Genomic DNA, 18,694 nt, shown 5'->3' with positions numbered 1-18,694 from the left:
CTCGGGCTCCTGCGCGGGGGGGAAGAGAGCGAGGGCGGGCTGGCAGCCAGGTACGCCGCCACCCCGGGCGCCGCGGCCCCTCCGCCGCTCGGGCCGGCGCCGGGTGCAGCTGAAGGCGGCGGGGACCGCTCTTGCCCAGCACCGGGGAGGCGGGCAGTCCCCCGACGCGGGCAGCGCTTCTGGGAGAGGTCTGCCCTTCACCCCGGGAGCTGGCGAGCAGGGAGGGACAGGTCCTGCCCAGGCAGCCGGGTGGGCGCGGGGGGAGGATTCTGCGCTTTGCCCCTGGCCGAGCCCCGGTGACGGGCTCTGAAGCGCCAGCCCGCCTTCCCGTGCGCGGCTGACGGAGGTAAAGGTAAATAAAGCCCCCGAGCTGAGCGGCGGGACCCGCTCCCTGCACCCGCCACCCCGCAGGCCCAGAAGTGGACCCCGAGGCCCGGTACCCCGGGGCTGCCGCCTCCCCGCGGGCCGGGACCGGGAGCCCGCGTACCTCCTGGGGCTCCTGCGATGGGGCGCCGCTCCCTCCCTGCTTCCCTCCCCCCGCCGGCTCCCGGCGCAACAGGTGCGGGAGGCGACACTGACCTGCGGGCGCCCGCCCGCCCGCGGCGGGAGCGCTCTCCTTCTCCCACGGGGAAGCGCGGCCGCCCCTCCCTCCGCACGCCCCTACGGCTCCATCGCCGCGGCAGGGAAGGAGGGAAGAGGCCGCGGGGCGGCGGGGAGCTGCGGCGGGGAGCGGCGGCCGGGCGGCTGTGCGGCGCGGCGGCGGGTGGCGGCCAGCCCCGCGGCTCGCCCCCGTGGGCGGGGCGGCGGCCCGGCCGGCCCCGGGGCCGGGGCGGCTCCCGCTCACCTGCCCGGCTCCCGCGTCGTGGGGCGGGGGAGCGGCCGCGGCCGGAGGCCCGGGCAGGAGGGGCCGGCCCCGGGGTGCGGCGCCGGGTCCTCGGGGCTGCCGGGCGGGGGTTGCGGGGCTGGGGAAGGTCGGTGTCCCGCCGCAGGGACACCCGGCGGAGAAGAGACAGGGAGGAGGAGGGAGCCTTAGTGCAGGTGAGGCAGCGGCGTGAGCGCATCGAGAAATCCGGGGCTGCCAACGCTGGATGCGGTGTTGCCGGCGTGCGTGGCTGAAACAGTAACGCGTTTTGTTTGCGCACATGATAGATGTGCGTAGGTGAATATTTTGTAGCCTTGAAGGAAATAGAACGGTCTTTAATTGCCCATCTTTGAAAAACGACTGGAGCTGACATGCTAAGAGAGACAGTGCCGTCTAATATTTATACTTGGAGTGGCTTAGAATTGGGACTTTGAAGTTCCGTGGGATGATATACGGCCATACAAATGCCTTTACCTTTTTTTATTCATCCAGAAAGGAAAAAAAGATTTGCTTGTGCCATGCCATGTGTTAAAAATGGTGATTTGTTCTTTGGAGAACTATGCCGTGTAATATTGATGTGATTCCTAAAACCCTTTGATCACCTACATATTCAGTTACTCCAGGATGCCTATGATCATATGGAGGAATTCGTGCAAGCAGTGGTATTTCAGCCTCATCTTCTTTTGCAGATCAACTTCTGCTACTTACAGCTTCCCTGAATAGCCCATAAAGATAAGACACACGAAAACTGGCCAATGCAGGTTACTGAGGGAGAGGAGCCCGCGGTGTGCACTTACATTACTCTCTAGATTGCTCTCTTCAAACCCAAAGGGTTTTGGATAGGGAAGCCTGCATGCATACACACTTGAAAGCACTCTAAACTGTCTATCATACTAACTGATATCAGCAGCAAAAAATCTCTCCTATGGAATAAACCAGTAACTTCCAGTGAGAAAAGATGGCCTTTACATTCCCCCCTAACAAGTAAGCAGCTAGCATTTTCTCAGATGCATAGCACAAGGGCATTGGGCTCTGCTGCGCCAAGGATAGCAACAGATACAAGGTCAAGTTTCTCCCAGTGTGACTATAACCTACTGCTGTGCTATTCATTTGTACCTATGAAGAAAGAGAACACCAGCATCTCTCCTCATCTTGTGTCCCAGGAAAGTGCCTGGGAAAAAGGGAATTTATGAAGAAATAAGGGTAAATACTATTATTAAAAGTCTTTTTCACAAACATTAGTGGTTGACATTTATAGCTTCCATTCTGGTTATAGGCTTATACAAAACATTTACCACCATATTACTTGTTTATATTGATTACCATAGACCTGACCTCTTAGCTCACGTAATGCCGAATCAGTGCATTTTTTTCAGTTCAGCCTGTTTCAAAGAATCTTACAATGTAAGAGATTTGTCCTTTTTGACACCACACTGAAAGCATGGTCTACTGAAAAGGGACAGGCAGGTTGGAAAGCTTTGTAGGAGACCATGCATGTGGGAGGGTGCTGCCTGCATGTGTATGTGGCTGCACAGGAGAACAGCAAAACCTGCTCTGCATTTGAAATCACTTCTATGAATTGGTCACAACGTGCTGTTCCACAAGATTGTCACTAAGGTTAGTGTTTATATAAAAACTCTGACAGTGAAAATGTTGTGTTCTGCCCCTTTCTTACTGCAACAGTACTCGTTGCATTCCTTGAGTATGCATATATTTAGAGCACTGATATAAAAAAGGAAAGTAATAACCCATTGACTCTTTCAATGCATGGAAGTTAGCTACTATATTCATTTAATGCGACTGCTGCAGTTAAATTCTGTCCTTTCTTTGCAGGAGGAGAGGATAAAAATTAATGGGGTTTTGTAGTCCCAACTAGGGTGGATGTGTAGGATTCTAGCAGATGCCCCAGTACACTGCAAAATAAAACTCTAGGGCCTTTTCTCCTCCATTGTAACATGCTCCTTTTGTGTAGGATTGGACCATACTGACATTGGGTCTCTTCATAATTCTGCAGGCTCTTCAAAATTCAGAAATACCCTGGTATTCTCAAGATTTAGATTCCCAAAGACTAACTTTAATGTCAGCTCTCAAACTAACCTTGCTTACAACACCTAAACTGTTACTGCAGTGAAAAGAAAGGAAAAACTGTATTCAAGTTGAAATTGGGCTCTGGAAACCTTCGATTACCAAACCACACCCTTACCTAATTGTGTTGAGGGGTTCTATTTCTACTTGCCGTAGAAGAGAGGCACCGTCCGCTGCAGAATCAGCCTTCCCGACACCGTGGACTACGCAGTGTCCAGCTGTGCTCTGGAACCGTTTGGGTTCCAAAACATAACAGCAGCTTTAACACTGGTATTAAATGCAGTTATAATTGTAACAAGGGGATCCAACAATGCCCTCAGAAGCATAAAGGGCACTAGTGAACATTGCAATCAGATCTCTTATTTACTCTGAAGCTCCAGACCATCCAGCAAATATACTGGACTTTCGAAACTTGGGATTCTCAAATGCTAACCTTAGGGCTGAGGACATGTTTGAGCCTATTGTAGAAAAGAACATACGGCACTGGCACCTATAAAGAGCAGAGCTCTTCTTAGGTCCATGTTCCCAGCAATATTCATCAGCATGCTTGATTCTTCAAGTTTCGATTCTTAAACTCTAACCCTGACCTGACATACAACTGAGCAATTGGCCCTTAGAAAGAAAATTTGCAACACTGATACCTGCTGGCACAAGTGGGCCTTTCAGCATTAAAATCAGTGCTTGAAACTCCTAGATCTCAAAGCTTAAATGTCACTTTAATTTTAACCAAGGGACCCCTGCGTACAGGAAAAGATCACGCAAAGAATGGGCTCCCATCCGCATCAGGCTGTCTACTCTGAAAAAGTCAGTAGTAACTTCAGCTCTTTAAGCTTTAGATTTCCAAGAACTAGCAGCATCTTAAACCTTAGCCTTTACCTTAACCACAGGAAGGAGTCCAACCCTTTTGTAAAGGGGAAGAACACTTTCCCTGTTGACACCAGGCTGCTGCTTAAGGCTGTGGGACTGCAGCATGCACACCCAGGCTTTGTCTGTCCTGCCAAAAAATACAGCCAGGCAGTGAGTTTGAACACTCCTCCTGGTGAATTGGCCCTCTTCTTAGTGGTGGCTCCCTGGCATGATTTTAGCCTATATAATTTAATACCCACTGTTCAGGTATGGTTTGGAGGCAGTAAAAACAAAGAATTATTCCCCCTATGCAGAATGGACAAAACTACACCAGTTTGTCTCCCTCCATAGTCCTCCAGCTTTATTGCAACAGGTTTTGCACCCTCGAACACTTCAATATACAACCACTCCTCATGTTACAGTCTAGGACATGCATTGCACCATCTCAGCCTCAGGGTATGAAAATACCAGTTTGACGGGCTGCAGCACAGCCCTTGCATTATTACAGGTGCTAAATCACAATCTTTGATTCAGTGCCTCTAGAAAAAAAAGTACTCTCAAAGGCCACAGGTGACACCATGGACCCCTGAGGGGACCTCAGTTAAGTACAATGTAATGTGGACAGGGCAAGTCTGCGCCGCTTGGCATGGGAGAGGTCCTTGACCCCATTTTATTGAGGGACACAGATGTAGACTTTCCTAATCTTACCTCCAACACTAGTGCGGACAATATCCTTGCTTACATGGGCTCTAACAGTAGCTCTATGAAGGGAACTAGTTCTGTAGTGGAACGTAAGACATTAGCACATGTTAGTGCTAGTGCTCATCCTCATTCAGTGGAAAGCTTTGTTAATAATCTGTCTCTGAACACAACAGATTCTGAAACTTTACCTTAACAATACCTACACCTATAATGAAGCCCCAAAACTTCATCAACACAGACCATAAACACAGCTCCTCAAACTTTCAGTTCCTGACCAGCCACCAGCCCTTTCTTGTATCCCATGAATTCATCCCCACAGCAGATGCAAACAGAGGAGTGTAGACACCTAACAGCACCAGCCCTTCTCTTATCTCTGTATATCCAGCAGCAAACTCAGTCTGCTTCTTTGAATCCCAAATTCTAAACCCCACCTTCTCTCTCACCCTTACAGTATCTGGAGATAAAACTAAGGTCATGTTCCTATAGCAGAATATGAAAATAAAGATATTTGTGACTGTTGGCATCAGTACCCTTCCCAGCTCTGCAGGCCTTGCAAAAAAGCAGTTCATCCAATATTCATACTTCTAAGCAGAGAACCCACACACTGAACAGAAAGACACAATCTATCATTGATACCAGCATGCTAAAGTTCTTGCAACTTCAGTAACAACTCAGTTCTTTAAGCTTTAGATTTCTGAAGTCTATCCCTATTCCTACCTTAATTATAACTGTAAGACTCATGTCTACAACAACAAAAACCTCACCATAAATAACTGTCCCTTATTGACATCATCCCTATTCCTAATAATGAAGTCTGTGCAGCATCCAGTAACAATACAGGTTCCTCAGTATTTGGATTCCTAACCTAACCCTAACTGTTAGCTTGTTATGAACACCTGTGGACCTCAGTCTCCTAATGCAGCAGCATGTGGTAAATAATATGGATCTTCATCCACATTGGTCATACCCATACCTGCCCTATAGTAGAACAGAAAATAAGGTATCTTCAAATATTGCTAGCAGCAATTTGTGTTCTTCAAGATCTACAGTTCCAAACCCTACAGATAACCCTACTCCTCATTCTAACTGTCATCTTAGTAGTAACAAATGGCTCTTACTTTTGAGAAAAGAGAGAATACTTTGACCCCCACCTTGTCAGGCCCTGCAGAACCCTGCAATGAAGGCAGCTTCCAGTGGTAAGCTTGGTTCCTAACATCCCCAAGTCTGCTGTAAACTGAACTCTGACAGTTTCTCTACTTCTAACCCACTGCTCCTTCCTATTGTAGCTTATACAGCACTGGCTCCAACTGACACAAACTTTCTTCCTAACTGCAGTCCTTACAACATCCTGCAATAATCCAGGTCCCTCAGGCTTTGAGCTCCCAGTCCTGGCTCTAGCTGTAGCATCAGCATAGTTATATCCAGAATACCATGCCTTCAGAGATAGATCATGTAAAGTATGGCCCCCACGTAAGACCCATTGATGTCCTAAATCTGCAAGCCCTAGAGCATTCAGCAATGATCATAGTTCCCTAAGGTTCAGATTTCTGAATCTTAACCATGATCTTTACTTTAATCAAGGAATTAATCTCTATAGCTAAAGAACATAAAACATATTGATGCTCTCACCCTTATCTTCATGAGCCCTATAGTCTCTTCATTCCCTTTAGATAGCTGTAGGGGATATAGCAATATAATTCGACTTTGAAGATCCAGTTAGATGGCATTCTTCTCCTTGTATAAGTGTTTTGAATTACCTTCCTACTCAGACTTTTCATCATTTCCTGATTATTGGCAGGGGGGTCTGTTAGCACTCGAATCTTCTTCCTCCCTTTTCTGCAGACCTTGAGTCTGTACTTGTCAATAAAGAAACAAGAAGGCGGCCAGTCAGGCTTCTGTGGCTTGTGCCCTTTCAGCAAGGTTTGGGGAGAGTGCAGCATCGAGGGAAAATGCAGCCTCTCCAGCTGCTGCTGCTTTGGGAAGCTTGAACAGGTGGAAAAGTGCCTGCTTGTGGACCCTTCTGTGAGCCTTCCTCCCATCCCCATCTCCTTTTCTGTCCTCCCTAGCCCCCTCTCAGACAGCAGGGCAGTACCGACCCAGCCATTAGCAGGATCAAGGGAGCAGGTTGCTTTTGCCCTGTCTGTACTCTGTCAGGGGGGGAAAAGTGATACTGGCAGCAGCTGAAGATACAGCAGAAGAGGCTGTCGGCTGTCTTCATCTCCAGGTGGGAGGGAGGGGGAGAGAGCAGCAGAGAGCCTAGCTGGGTCGGGAGAACGCTCTCCCTCTGGACACGTGAGTACAGGCAGGGCCCTGTGCAAACATAGTTAATCATCTCACAGTGTCTCATTTGTACAGGTCTGCACTGTGCAGTGTTTGAGCTTATCATAAAAGAGAAGACGCAGTTGCTCCATGTGCTCTGCAAGCCGCTCTCAGTACCTACCTTCACTTTCACCTCCTTGCAATGTGAGTTTAAGCCTTCCTTCAGCCCAGCTGTTTATTACCCCAGGCACTCCCGGCACATCTCCAAGACCTTACTAAGACCAGAGTTTTGCCCGATCCCTCCTCCCTCCTGTATCCCAAATTTGACAGTAACACACAGCTCAGGTCTTTCAAACACCTTGTTTCAGGAGAGATCCCAAACCTGCTATATTCCTTCCCAGAGTCTCAGGCCAAATGCCCCTGCAGCTCTGTGTCCTCAATTAAGCTCAAATGTTGTGTGAGCTTTGAGACTGTTAAGCATATAGGAAAGTGTAGTCTTACCTCTTGCTTAGAAATAAAATTAATGTGGTACCAGTCCACTCAGTTTTGTGCTCTGTTAGACCCATTCTGTAGCTTAAACTGACATCAGCTTCCAGAGAGGTGAGTTGAGAGCAAAGCTGTGTCTCCTTTGTAACTTCATTTTAAGAAGTTTTCCTGAGGAAACGGTATCTGCACTTATGCTCTTTGTTTCTCTTTTTTTTTTTGCAACTTCTTCTCCTTCCTCAGTAACTTCTACATCCTTTGTCCAATTCCAATGGTATTTGACAGCTAGAGAGAGATAATTAAGTTTCACAACAACTAGTCTCTGGGTAGAAGAGCCCCAAATTGGTATCTCAGTTGAGGAAACCCGTCAACAGTTCCCTGTTCGATCTTGCCTGCCAGCCGCCTTTTCAGTACACGTCTGCTTTGGAGTTAGCACATGCTGCCTCGTCTCCAGCACGGTGTTCTCAGGAAACAATTCCTTCGCTCAGTTGCCCCGGCAGCTGAAATACTTAAACCTGACAGCAATGAGTCTCGCAAAGACAGAGGTATAAAGATAAAATTTCAGCTGTTCTATGGCACTTTGGAAAGTTACTACCTTACAAACCATTAACTTCATGTAATGTTTTACTAATCGTGCCTAAGACGCTTCTGCTTCATGGGAGGCAAGTCATGTCACCCTGGTAGCAACAAGGACCAGCTGAGGGGGGGTACAGAGTTGCACCCATCATACCAGAAGATGGGGCTAGCTGAATGGCAGATGGGAAGCACGGGTGGATGCCGGCAGTAGGGGACTGCTGCTGCACCGCCAGCACTCCACCAAAGGCCTTCTCCAGTAGCTGGAGGGGAACAAGGTTCCTGCCCAACATCCAGCTGCACACAGGCTCCGATGCAGTCAGACATAGGTATCTCACCTGCTGGCAGAGGACCAGAGCTGCGTTCCACTCGAGATGAAATAACCTAGCAGGGAAGTTACATCAGCTCAAACGCAGACTCCTGGAGCACCTTTCAAATGACTCTTACTACCCTCTAGTAGTCCCTCATGTGAAATATGTCATCATACTCGGCTGAATGCTTTGAAGCAAAGGGAAGATCCAGTCAGACACATTTTTTCCTGTGTACTGGCATATAGGCTTGCATTACGGAGATGCATGCTTCGTCTCCTGCTTTAGCAGTCGGTTTTGCAGAGGAAAGTGTGCTGGCCGTTTATTTCCTTGAATGGTGAATTTGGAACAGAGACGATCAGATCTCAGAGGTGCTGCTCAGCCCCAGGTGCAGCGGTGATGGCCACAGTAAGTCTGACATAAGGGATGAAGTGTGTGCAGCACTAATGCAGAATGGAGGGGACAGGGTCCTTTTACCTCCACGCTCAGTATGCCTCTGAGGACGCTGGCCATCGGTTAGCCGAGACAAACACTGGCAATTCATTAGCTGTTTGTGTTTAAGCTGCAGAATCATACTCTTCCCTCCATCCAACAGATTAGAAACTTTTGCCCTCCAAAGACACTATGCATGGATATTACTGAACAGGCTGCTCTGTACTGTCATTGAATCCTTAGGATGGGGCATGTGTTGAAGACCCCAGACTGTGAGACATGTCAAAGCTACCAGATTGCTCATGACAGAGGGAGAAGCAGAAGTAGAATGGCTTGTTTGTCTTCCTGCAAAAATAAAAAATGGTCCTAAAATACTGTTCTTGCCTTAAAAAAACCCTCATTACTGAACTGACCAGAAATATAAAGAAAATCATTGTTAGTCAAATGTCTGCATTCAAGGGAGTGGGAAAGTGCTCTGATGGCATTGATTCTTGGAAATTGATTGGATTGATATTGCGATTTGTTGCTTGCTTGAAGTTTTACACAGAGGTGGTTCACGGTGGTTGCGGTAAATAAATGAGTGCATAGGCTTGGCTGTGGTAGCATGGGCATCCAAGTGCCAATCTGAAACTTCTGACATTCAGTAGAACTGTTCTAAGTTTTCCAAGTAGGAAAGTTTCCAGCAATGTTAGGATGGTAATTAGCAATTGATTTTCATTTGGCAGCTTGCCATGTGGTCAGAGTGACAGACACCAGAACTCTTTAACACATTTAATGGGATTTTTCCTTCCATTTACACTATCATAAATTACAAAGCATATTTCACTTCACAAAATAAAACCATTTCCAGATCATTTTTATGACAGTATTAAGTAGTACATAACCTACAACGAATAGTCCTGTACAAGGCAGGAGGATCTATGGAAGTATTGGGAACTCAGACTATTTAGCATTTGCTCTGCAATCTGGGTTAATCTATCTAGCCCTTAGTTATTTCTCTAGAAGACGACAAATGTACAGTCATACCCTCTACCTCCCTTCATTATCATAGTTACACATATTTTTCAATTTGAATAGAAACATGTGCTCCCTGAAATAATTCAGGAAACTGCCTCACTGAGTTACCAAGCATATGACACAAACAATCAAGATGAGGGATTATTATAATTTTTTTTGTATTGAAAATTGAGTTTGGTAGTAATGTATGTTGATTTTCTATGCTTGCAGAAACATCTCATGCTGAGAAACAGTTTTAACATTAGGAATAAGTTGCAGTTAGACTATGAACTCTGTAGGTCAATGTTTGTGAGGGGAGAAAAATATTAAAATTTGGTAATAATTAAATTTACCAACTCCCACATTTCCTACACATTCTTTTTTCTTTTTTTTAAACAAACCATCAGGAAACACATTCAAGATAAATACCTACATTTTTAGCAGATTTACTGTACGTTTATAAATACAGAAACATGACAAATTATAACTCGATTTTTACAGAAAAACCCAATCCTTCATAATTAACCCAAAAAAGTGCTAACTTTTCAACAAGGCCAGAAAATATCCAGTGTCCCAGCATCACTTAACTTACATATTACTGTAATCCAAGAAAAATCTGGCATATAAAACGGATACTACCACCAAGACTTTTGAAAAGTTCTCAATACCATATTTTATATGGGAGTAAACAAAAAAAAAAAAAAAAGAAGTTAAAATACTATATGTTTTGGGAAATATCAAATGGTTAAAAGTGTACAATCTTAGGATGCTAGTATCTAAATGCAAAGAAACCTAAGGAAAGCTGGAATACATACAAAAAAAGAATTCTCCTCTAAAACACTTGCAATGAAAGAGGTATGTCATGATAATACTGCTTTAGTGGTAATTGTTTTCAATATATCGTAGCAAAAATGCAGGAAATAATTACGTGGAAAATAATCAATGCACCGCATTGATTTATAGTTTGCTAAAATAAAATGCCATTCTTTCAGCTAGGTAAAGTAAAAATATCTTTATAATATAGGTTCTGTTTCACAATTGACATATATAATTATGTCTTATGGAGAGGGAAATGTATAGGCATATACAAGAAACACTGATTAAGTACCTTTTTGCTTCTCTAGCCATATTAAAATATGTTTTGTGTTTCTTAATAAGTTAACAATAAAATTGTTTGCAACTTCTCAAAACAAATATACATCTGAGGCAAGGCAAAAGATACAAGGTAAGAGGATTTTTTCTGACCTTTTTTTTCTCTCTACAAAGAGGCATATGTCTATGAGACATAGGCTTTCCCTAAACATTTTGGCATCCATCTGCAACTTTGCAGAAATTGAAGTGCAGTCAAAGAACTTTTCCTTTATGTTTAAAAAAATTTAAAGAAATGTTGTTTTTCCTTCAAACTAATTATTTTAAAACAAATGGCTTTGAAGATATGCCTTTCTTTGTCTAAAAGAGAACATCTTCATTTTCTATTAAAATCTGCACAATTAACTTCTGGTACCGCATGTCATTCAGCGTAGCAAGGGTACTGTCCTCTGGAGGTCTCATTAAAGTAGGCCCAAACACTATTCCCAGGTTTTCAGCATTCATAAAATTCTCCTTTTCATGCAAGGTAACCCTAAAATAGGAAGAAAAAAAAAAAGAAAAAAAAGTAAGTAGTTGTTTACTTCCCAGCAGAAAAGAATATACGCATCTTAATCTGTATTCCCGCTTCACATCAAGCATTGGTAGATAATGACATTTTTCAGTAACAATTTTTACTTTCTCTCAATATAGTAACTTTTTCCACAGCAAGTACAATGCAACTACAGTGGGGCTGTGATTTCCAGTGCCTTTAAGCACCCTTCATGCCACTCTTAAGTGATTTTTCCATATGGCTATTCGTTAGGGTATGAGAATTAGTGGCAATTGCTTTTCTGAAAAGCGTAAACATGATTTAAATGATGACGTATGGAGCAGTCCTCTACTCTACAGTAACTACAGTTCTCTGGCATGTTGTACTTGGTGTGCATCACACCAGAGGTGCGGATGTGCTTCCCGCATATGAACCCAGATTTTCTTTTGATTACCAGTGACCCCCATGCTTCCAGCCTGCAGGAACCCACACGTTCACACATTTCTGCCTTGCTGGCTGCCTCAGGCCAACGAAAAAGCCTTTGGCATTTGAGTTCGGTCTTGAGAGTGCTCTTGCACGGCAGTGTAGAGACAGCCATGGTCCCTTAATCAGTCACCGTCCCTCATGGACGAGACACTTGCTGTTACTAAGCAGAGTACAGGTGAAGTTTCACATCTCCTCTGCACGCACAACTCCTCTGCCAGGGTGGAGCACATCTGGTTTTGAAATCAGCTCTCCCTGCAACAGCTGAGACCACCCCTGGCCATGGCAATTCCCAGCTGGGCAGCAGTGGATACACCCGTGCCATCAGTGGAGCACAAAGAGCCTGAAACCAGAAGTAAGCTGGTCTTCCCTTGTTTGCAAAGCCCTTATATGACCAGGTTTTTTCTTCTACTATTGGCTCTCTGCAAAGAGTGGCTCGGTCAGAGAAAAACACTGTTCCTCTTTGCTTTCAGGACAGAAGTCCATTAGTGCCCCTACTCACAGATAACGTCCTCATCTTCTAGCACAGCTCTGTTAGCTGTGCTTTGCAAGTAGAAAAGACAAACCAAGACTGCCTAGCCCAAACCACCTCTGTGCGAGTGTATGTGTAACACTCTGCTTTCCATCTGTGGCTGTACACTGCAGAGATGTTGAACAACTATGCAATGCCACATACATCTTACTAGCACCTCTGTGCAAGAGTGTGGGGCTTCTTGCATGGCCTGGGGTGAACGCAGAGAAGACTCAGCTGCACAGCTTCACTGCAACATCAGCATGGATGGAGTTGTATTTATTTCGCCACAGGGGGGACTGCTTATGCTGTTGTATTTCCTCCAATTTTGAGCAAAAAGTTATCAGAAAGAAAGTTCCATTTGACCTAAGAAAGCAATTAATTAACTGATTGACAAGCTCATCTTTCATTGCTGATATTGTCCTCTGCTGGATTTTCCTGACTACACTACGTTGTTCTTTCAATGGAGGACGAAGAAAGACAATAAAGAAAATAGATTCAGAGAAGGTAGCTCTAATTTTTCAAAAGCAATACAAAACTTACTCAGCTTTGATTGAGCTCAATTTAGTGTCCCTTCCGTTTGATGAAGAAATATGAAGTGCTTTAAACAGCAACTCAGTGCAGTTTCTTTTCTGTTGAGAAACAGTGCTGGTGCAGAGGCTGTGATCCTGCAGTGATCCTGCAGTCTATACATAAATAGACTCCCTGACACCAGTGCATGTTTTCTCCACACAGGAGGAGCCCTATGGGCATGGAGGGATTCCTTTAATCTACAGAACAGCGTAGTCTGAACCTAAAGGATCCTTCCCTCTTCTGCATTCAGATCTCTCTGACAGATTCTCTGTAGGAACTGACATGCACTTGATTTCCATGCAGATGCTGAAAGTGATGATTCGGGAAAAGAGAGGAAATCCATTGTGTGACTTGCAGGTACTGGAGATAAAAAGCTTAATCTGCTGTTTGAGCTGTTTCTGTCTCATCAGTAGTTCAGCTCAACAGCTGAACCAAAGCCTGTACTGCAGTTCATGATAAAGAAGGAAGGCAAGTGAATACTTGGCTATTAAAAATTTGCTGCCAGGACATGAAAGTACTGATTCTGTAAACAGGTCACTTGTCTACAGCCTCCACGGGCCTTCTTAAAAGCGAACATGGTTCATCCGGAGTTGTCCATGAATATGTGCTGACAAGGGTGGGTGTCTGCATATCTCATTTCTGCAGAGTCCAAAGAAGCTCCTGCATGCCCAGGTAATGTCTCATCAAAAGGTAAAATTACTCAGTTGTAATGACCTGAGCCAATTCAAAATGAGGAAAAATCTCTGCATAATGAGAACCTGATTGAGCATGAAATGCACTTCACACAAGCTCTCTGATGCAATTTTACATGAGTTGAGGTCTTGTTCTTTTCATGTTGGCATTAATAATTGCAGAATAGTGCAGATCAAACCCAGAAAATACTTCAAATTTGCAACCCTGCTGTAAGAAGTGGGACAACTAAGAAAAGATGAAAAATGAAATTCAGGCACTTTTGAAAATTTTGTATATCCTATGACTAAAGAAGCTTTGGAAAGCAAATGAGGCAGAGTGTGTTTAAAAACATAAGAGATGAGAAATAACTGGTAAGCGCCTGTATTGCTTTCACTAGTTGTCTAAAAATAGGCCCTGCTTGATTCTTGGCTTAACTGTGATGTGAGCAAACAGCTCGTAAGAGACAGCTCTTTCCTTTTAGGGTTATCGTTCAGGAAGACAAATCAGGAGGTAAGGGGAGGCAGAAGCAAACCATGATCAAGTGACTTGCTGCAGCACATCTAGCACATCTCTAAAGTACCTACCATTCTGGTATTTTTCAGATATCTGCCTCAGAGAAACGTGGCAAATCTCAATTAACTCTTCAAAGGCTTGCAATGATCTGCCAGCAAAAGGATCTGTGCTATATATGTGCATAGTTTATATGTATTTATACAAACATAGCTTGCCTGTTTGTAACATTATTGTTTTAGTGGCAGTCCCCTAATGGAAGCTTTAGTACTTTCAGTAATATCTCTCTTTCAAAGCAGAAAATTGTTAAGTTCTTCAAGAATTATCCTACATGCCAATTAACTCACTTTTTGAGATGAATCATTAGGTATCTAAGTGTCTCATAGTGAGCAGCAGGGAGTAACATCAACACTTCATGTATTGCTTCTAGTCGTTCATCAGGATTGGAGATTTCTGTAAAAAACACCAAACAGGATTAATGTTAACAGTGCTTTCCATTTGTAAACACCAATAATTCAGGAAGCTAAGTTATTATTATGGAGTCATTTACAAGCCATTGACTGTGCTTGGAGGGATAAATATTAAAACCATAAACAGAAAGCCTCTCAGCGACTTCTGCATCCTCAAAAAAACAGGCTTGACAAAGAAATCAGCAACAAAGACCACCCAATAGTCATCTCTGTGGTCTGTAGCTCTATCTACAGTATTTGAGCTTAATTAAGTGCTTCCTAATACTCTGCCTGGAACTGAATCTTTAAAATATTACATAAGATTACTTCCATTAGCCTTCAACACCAGATGGGAGTGTGGAGATATGCTTTAGAGACTGTGCTTGAATATATAAGTTTAGCTAGAGATTGAAATGACATGGAATTACATAAAGATTTCTGAACATCTTTAAATATGTAGGTATCAGTGATCAGAGAGCATCAGTGCTTATTTGGCAATCTCTCTAAAAATCTGAGCAGGATTTACATGCATTTTACATGAAAAGTATGGATTCCTAAGCTGTGAACTGAGTCAGAGTTGTATTTACTGCATGACTTTCCATACGAATGGCACCAGGAGCTTGAAATTTTAGAAGATTAAGAATTTTTATGTCCTGCTTTTAAGAGATTGGTGTATTGACATGATAGGAACTGCTTCCTCTGGGCACGGCCTTCATAGGACTAGTGACAAGCAAGAATAATTTCTCCGCCAAGGAGGAAGAAGAAAGTGCAGGAAAGAGGTACTGGGGTTGCAGGGGGAGTGTGAGGTGGGGTAAGCCAGAGGGGAAGGGAAGGCAGCACAGTCACACAGACCATTCTTCTTGCTGCTTATCCACATACTGGGTGCCATTTCAAAATTACTAAGGATACTTGTTAAAGAAGAAAGCATGCTACTTCTTAGACACCTCAGGTCTTTAACATTTTTTGCTAATAATCTGATTTTGATGGCATCCACCTGGTGAGTTTTCACGAGTGACTATCATTACGTGGAAGGCTGTGCCCCAGAGAGCAGAATCCGAGGCAAATCTCAGCTCTCTCTGCTAATAGTATGGCAACAAATGCTGCTGTCCTCCTCCCCCTCTGGGAATGTGCACCCACGACCTGCTGGCTCTGGGCAGGGGGTAACTGCACATGCCTCCCATCTGGACACGGGTTAGATACTGCAGGACCTAATGAACAGTGGATGCGCCTGAACCACGGGGCAGGTGTGGTTTGCAGCGTGCCTCATTGCTCTGATCCCTCACCGACTAAAGGAGAGGACGTGCTTGTCAGTGTGCAGTTTGGTTGCCAAAGGAAGCCACGATGTAGGAGATGGGGAAAATGGTGGGGAAATGGCAAGCACCCTCACGGCTCACACTGTTCACTCATCCCTGACCCGTCACGGATCCCCCAGTCTTGCATGAGTCTGTGGCTGTGACACCAGCCCTGGGAGCGTGTACCTGCATGATGTCCCATCTGCAATAACTTTCAGGCAAAAGTTTCATGTCAAAGAAGGACGTGGCAGAGAAGTAATGAACAGAACAATACCCTGGCTTCCAATTTGTTGTCTGCCTTTTGTTTTTCTTTAATGTGGACAGCTTTATGGATGGGAAATGTAATTAATGATGGGTACAAATTACTATGCAATACTTACTTGCTGCCTCTATGAACTTGGAATAGGTGTCATAGGTGATCACGGGAATCGGTAAGTCTCTGAAGTATAGCTTCAGTGCTCCGGCAATTATGTTTATGTCTGGATAAATACTGGCAGAAATATCAGCCTTGTCACCATCTAGAAGAGGAGGAAGAGGTCTTTTTGAAACCAAGCTAATTTTGACTGAAGCAATGCTAGGCTTCTAATTCAGATTTATTGTGCCCAACCTGATAAGAGAAAACGACCTGAAGGCATTTGGAAGGCTTATATGAGAATATATTACTACCAACTTTACAGGATATGAATAAGGAATGGTACTTTCTTTATCTTTTAGTAAACAATTTATTTGCTTACATCTTTTGGAGAGGCTGGTGATTACATCAACAATATCTGCAGTGTACCATCTCACACATGTTTTAATGTTGGGTGAAAAATCATGTTATTAATATATTTATTGAATTTGGCCCATTTATTCACTGGAAATAAGCTATTAATAACTTGCTCTGATGTTGCATTTTGTATCCGCAGATCAATGCACAGGAGTATGAACCATTCTTTTCATTTTCACTCGGGGAAACAGAGGCACAGAGAAATAACAAATTTCCAATGACCCTCAGGAGTCCAGTAGGAAAAACCAGAGTAAACATCCAAATCTTGTAAGTTCTGCACCAATCCATCTATACTGATTAGCTAGTAAGAAAGCTGCCTTATTTTCTGGATGTCCTCTAATGTCTTCATATTTGACTTATTTATAGCAAAGATTTGAATTTAAATAGACATGCTATGGCATTTAGCTATACAGTTTATTCTGAAATGTGGATTGCAATTTATTAAATGAATATGGATACCTGTAATGGATGAACATCTTAATAGATGAATTATGCAACTGAAATGACATACATTTTGTTTGCCACATATTATAACACAGTTAGTCAGAACTCCATTACGGAGCACTTTTAATCACACGAGCTTAATATTTACAGGTGTTGCTGGTAAGCCCTTGACCAACTCAAGGCTTGCAATGAGTGAAATTGCAAGAATTAGCAGCGAGGCTGGATCATTATTATTTTTCAAGTTCAAATGACTACATCATCTGTTCTGTACTACCTAGTATCTTCATACCCCCATTTTTCTCCAGACTGAGAAACTCTGCTGTCCTCCCCTCCTGGGGCCTGTCCTTGGTGGTCTTCCAGTAGAAAGATGGGGTAGGACACTGGTCAAGCAGAGGCTGAGGCTGTCTGGATATAACCCCCAGCTTTACCTCAGGCATCTTTGAGATCAGTTATACCCCGTATTCCTTATTCCCCACCTTTCAACTGAGGATAATAGTGCTTCCCTCACAGGAGCTGGTGAAGATTAGGACCATACGGTGAGTGGGGCCATGTGAAGTTATGCTTGCTTGAATAACGGAGAGGAGTTTGCTTGTATCTGCCAGGAGGTGCAAGCACAAGCTTGGGCTGTTACCACTGAGGCACTGACATGCTGTAAAGCCATTGCCTTGCTTGTCTCGCAGTAACTAGTGCTTGTAGACATGCCCTGATACAGACAGATGACTGGGTGTGCTTGATACATGGCATCTAAGATGGTGATAAAGGCTTTCACAACAGAGTAAAAGAGTTTCTATTGATTGTAGACATTTTACACAAACCTATGGCATTAATCTTGAAGGGATACGTCCTGTCCAATGTATGCACATAATTTTCATTAAGACTAATAGCACTACATGGTCTCATCAAGAGGAGATTATATGCTTAAGTGTTTAAAACAAGCAGCCTTTCTTGATGCAGCTGAGCAGTCTGAATACATCCATCAACATTTAATTTAATACAGCATCAATAAGCCCTAGGAGGATGTTTACACTGCCCCAATCTTTTGTTTAATCCACACGTTCCAGGCACAGTAGCATTAGTCTTGTAAAGCTTTGTGTGGAGAGCTCTATTTAATTGATGGACACTGAGCACTCAAAATGCTCCACCGAAAACAGATACCTCCAAGGAGCCAGCAGCTGCATCGGAACAGATATAGCAAAGCAGAATGTTGCATCTATTATCCAGGTCACCAGTACACTAAATGGAAGTGTTATTTATTTAGTACTTTTACAAAGCAGCCCAGCAAGCTTCCTTAAAGGGGCACTTCAGCTAGAGGTACTTCAAACTACAATGTACCTACACATTTCTGCAGTGGGTATGTAGGGAAAGGCAGATTTTTATTTTCTTTTAGTAGATTTGGATGGTCTTTCTTTTTTTTTCCTTTCAGTTTCAGCAACTGAAGGCCCTTGGCAGGCTGCACTTATTTCTTATCCTCACCAAATTCCTGGATTTGTATTTTTATTTAAACACACTTAAAATTCAAAGCACTAAGAAAGAAAAGTTAATTAATTGCCGGTAAAGTCATGACACATTTCACAGAGGATCCTCTGCAGTAGCATGCTGTATGAACTACATCTATTTTATATGGTACCTTCTGCATTACCACAATAATTTTTTTCACTCTTCAATACAGTAACTTTGCTCAGATTGTAATTAGTATTTTTACTATCATTGCAGTGGCCATATGTTAATACATTCTTTTTTTAAATTTTGGATTAAAAACATATAGTTTATTTCAGCTTTACAAACCTAATCCTATCCAAACCCCGTCATTTCTCTTTCCTTGTTACT

The 18,694-nt window shown here is 43.7% G+C and overlaps 1 protein-coding gene across 8 annotated transcripts in view; it reads right to left on the bottom strand.

The window, feature by feature from the left end:
* Positions 1-9,308: 9,308 nt before the first annotated feature.
* The window catches only part of CHN2 (chimerin 2), a 167,177-nt gene continuing 157,791 nt past the window's right edge, over positions 9,309-18,694 (bottom strand). For 4 of the 8 annotated variants that reach the window (XM_059818276.1, XM_059818277.1, XM_009820836.2 and 1 more), the window contains 3 exons: positions 16,035-16,172; positions 14,261-14,366; positions 9,309-11,167 (listed from right to left, as the gene is read on the bottom strand). In XM_059818276.1, coding sequence (XP_059674259.1) covers positions 10,996-11,167; positions 14,261-14,366; positions 16,035-16,172 — 416 coding nt within the window. In that variant the 3' untranslated portion in view covers positions 9,309-10,995. The remainder of the gene's footprint in view (positions 11,168-14,260; positions 14,367-16,034; positions 16,173-18,694) is intronic. The other 4 variants (XM_009820833.2, XM_009820834.2, XM_009820838.2 and 1 more) reach the window with 1 other exon arrangement.

Source organism: Gavia stellata, chromosome 6, assembly GCF_030936135.1.
Source record: "Gavia stellata isolate bGavSte3 chromosome 6, bGavSte3.hap2, whole genome shotgun sequence".
In the NCBI taxonomy this organism is placed as follows: Eukaryota; Metazoa; Chordata; class Aves; order Gaviiformes; family Gaviidae; genus Gavia; species Gavia stellata.
The sequence above is the reverse complement of the archived record's forward strand: the minus strand, read 5'-3'. Positions and strand labels throughout refer to the sequence as shown.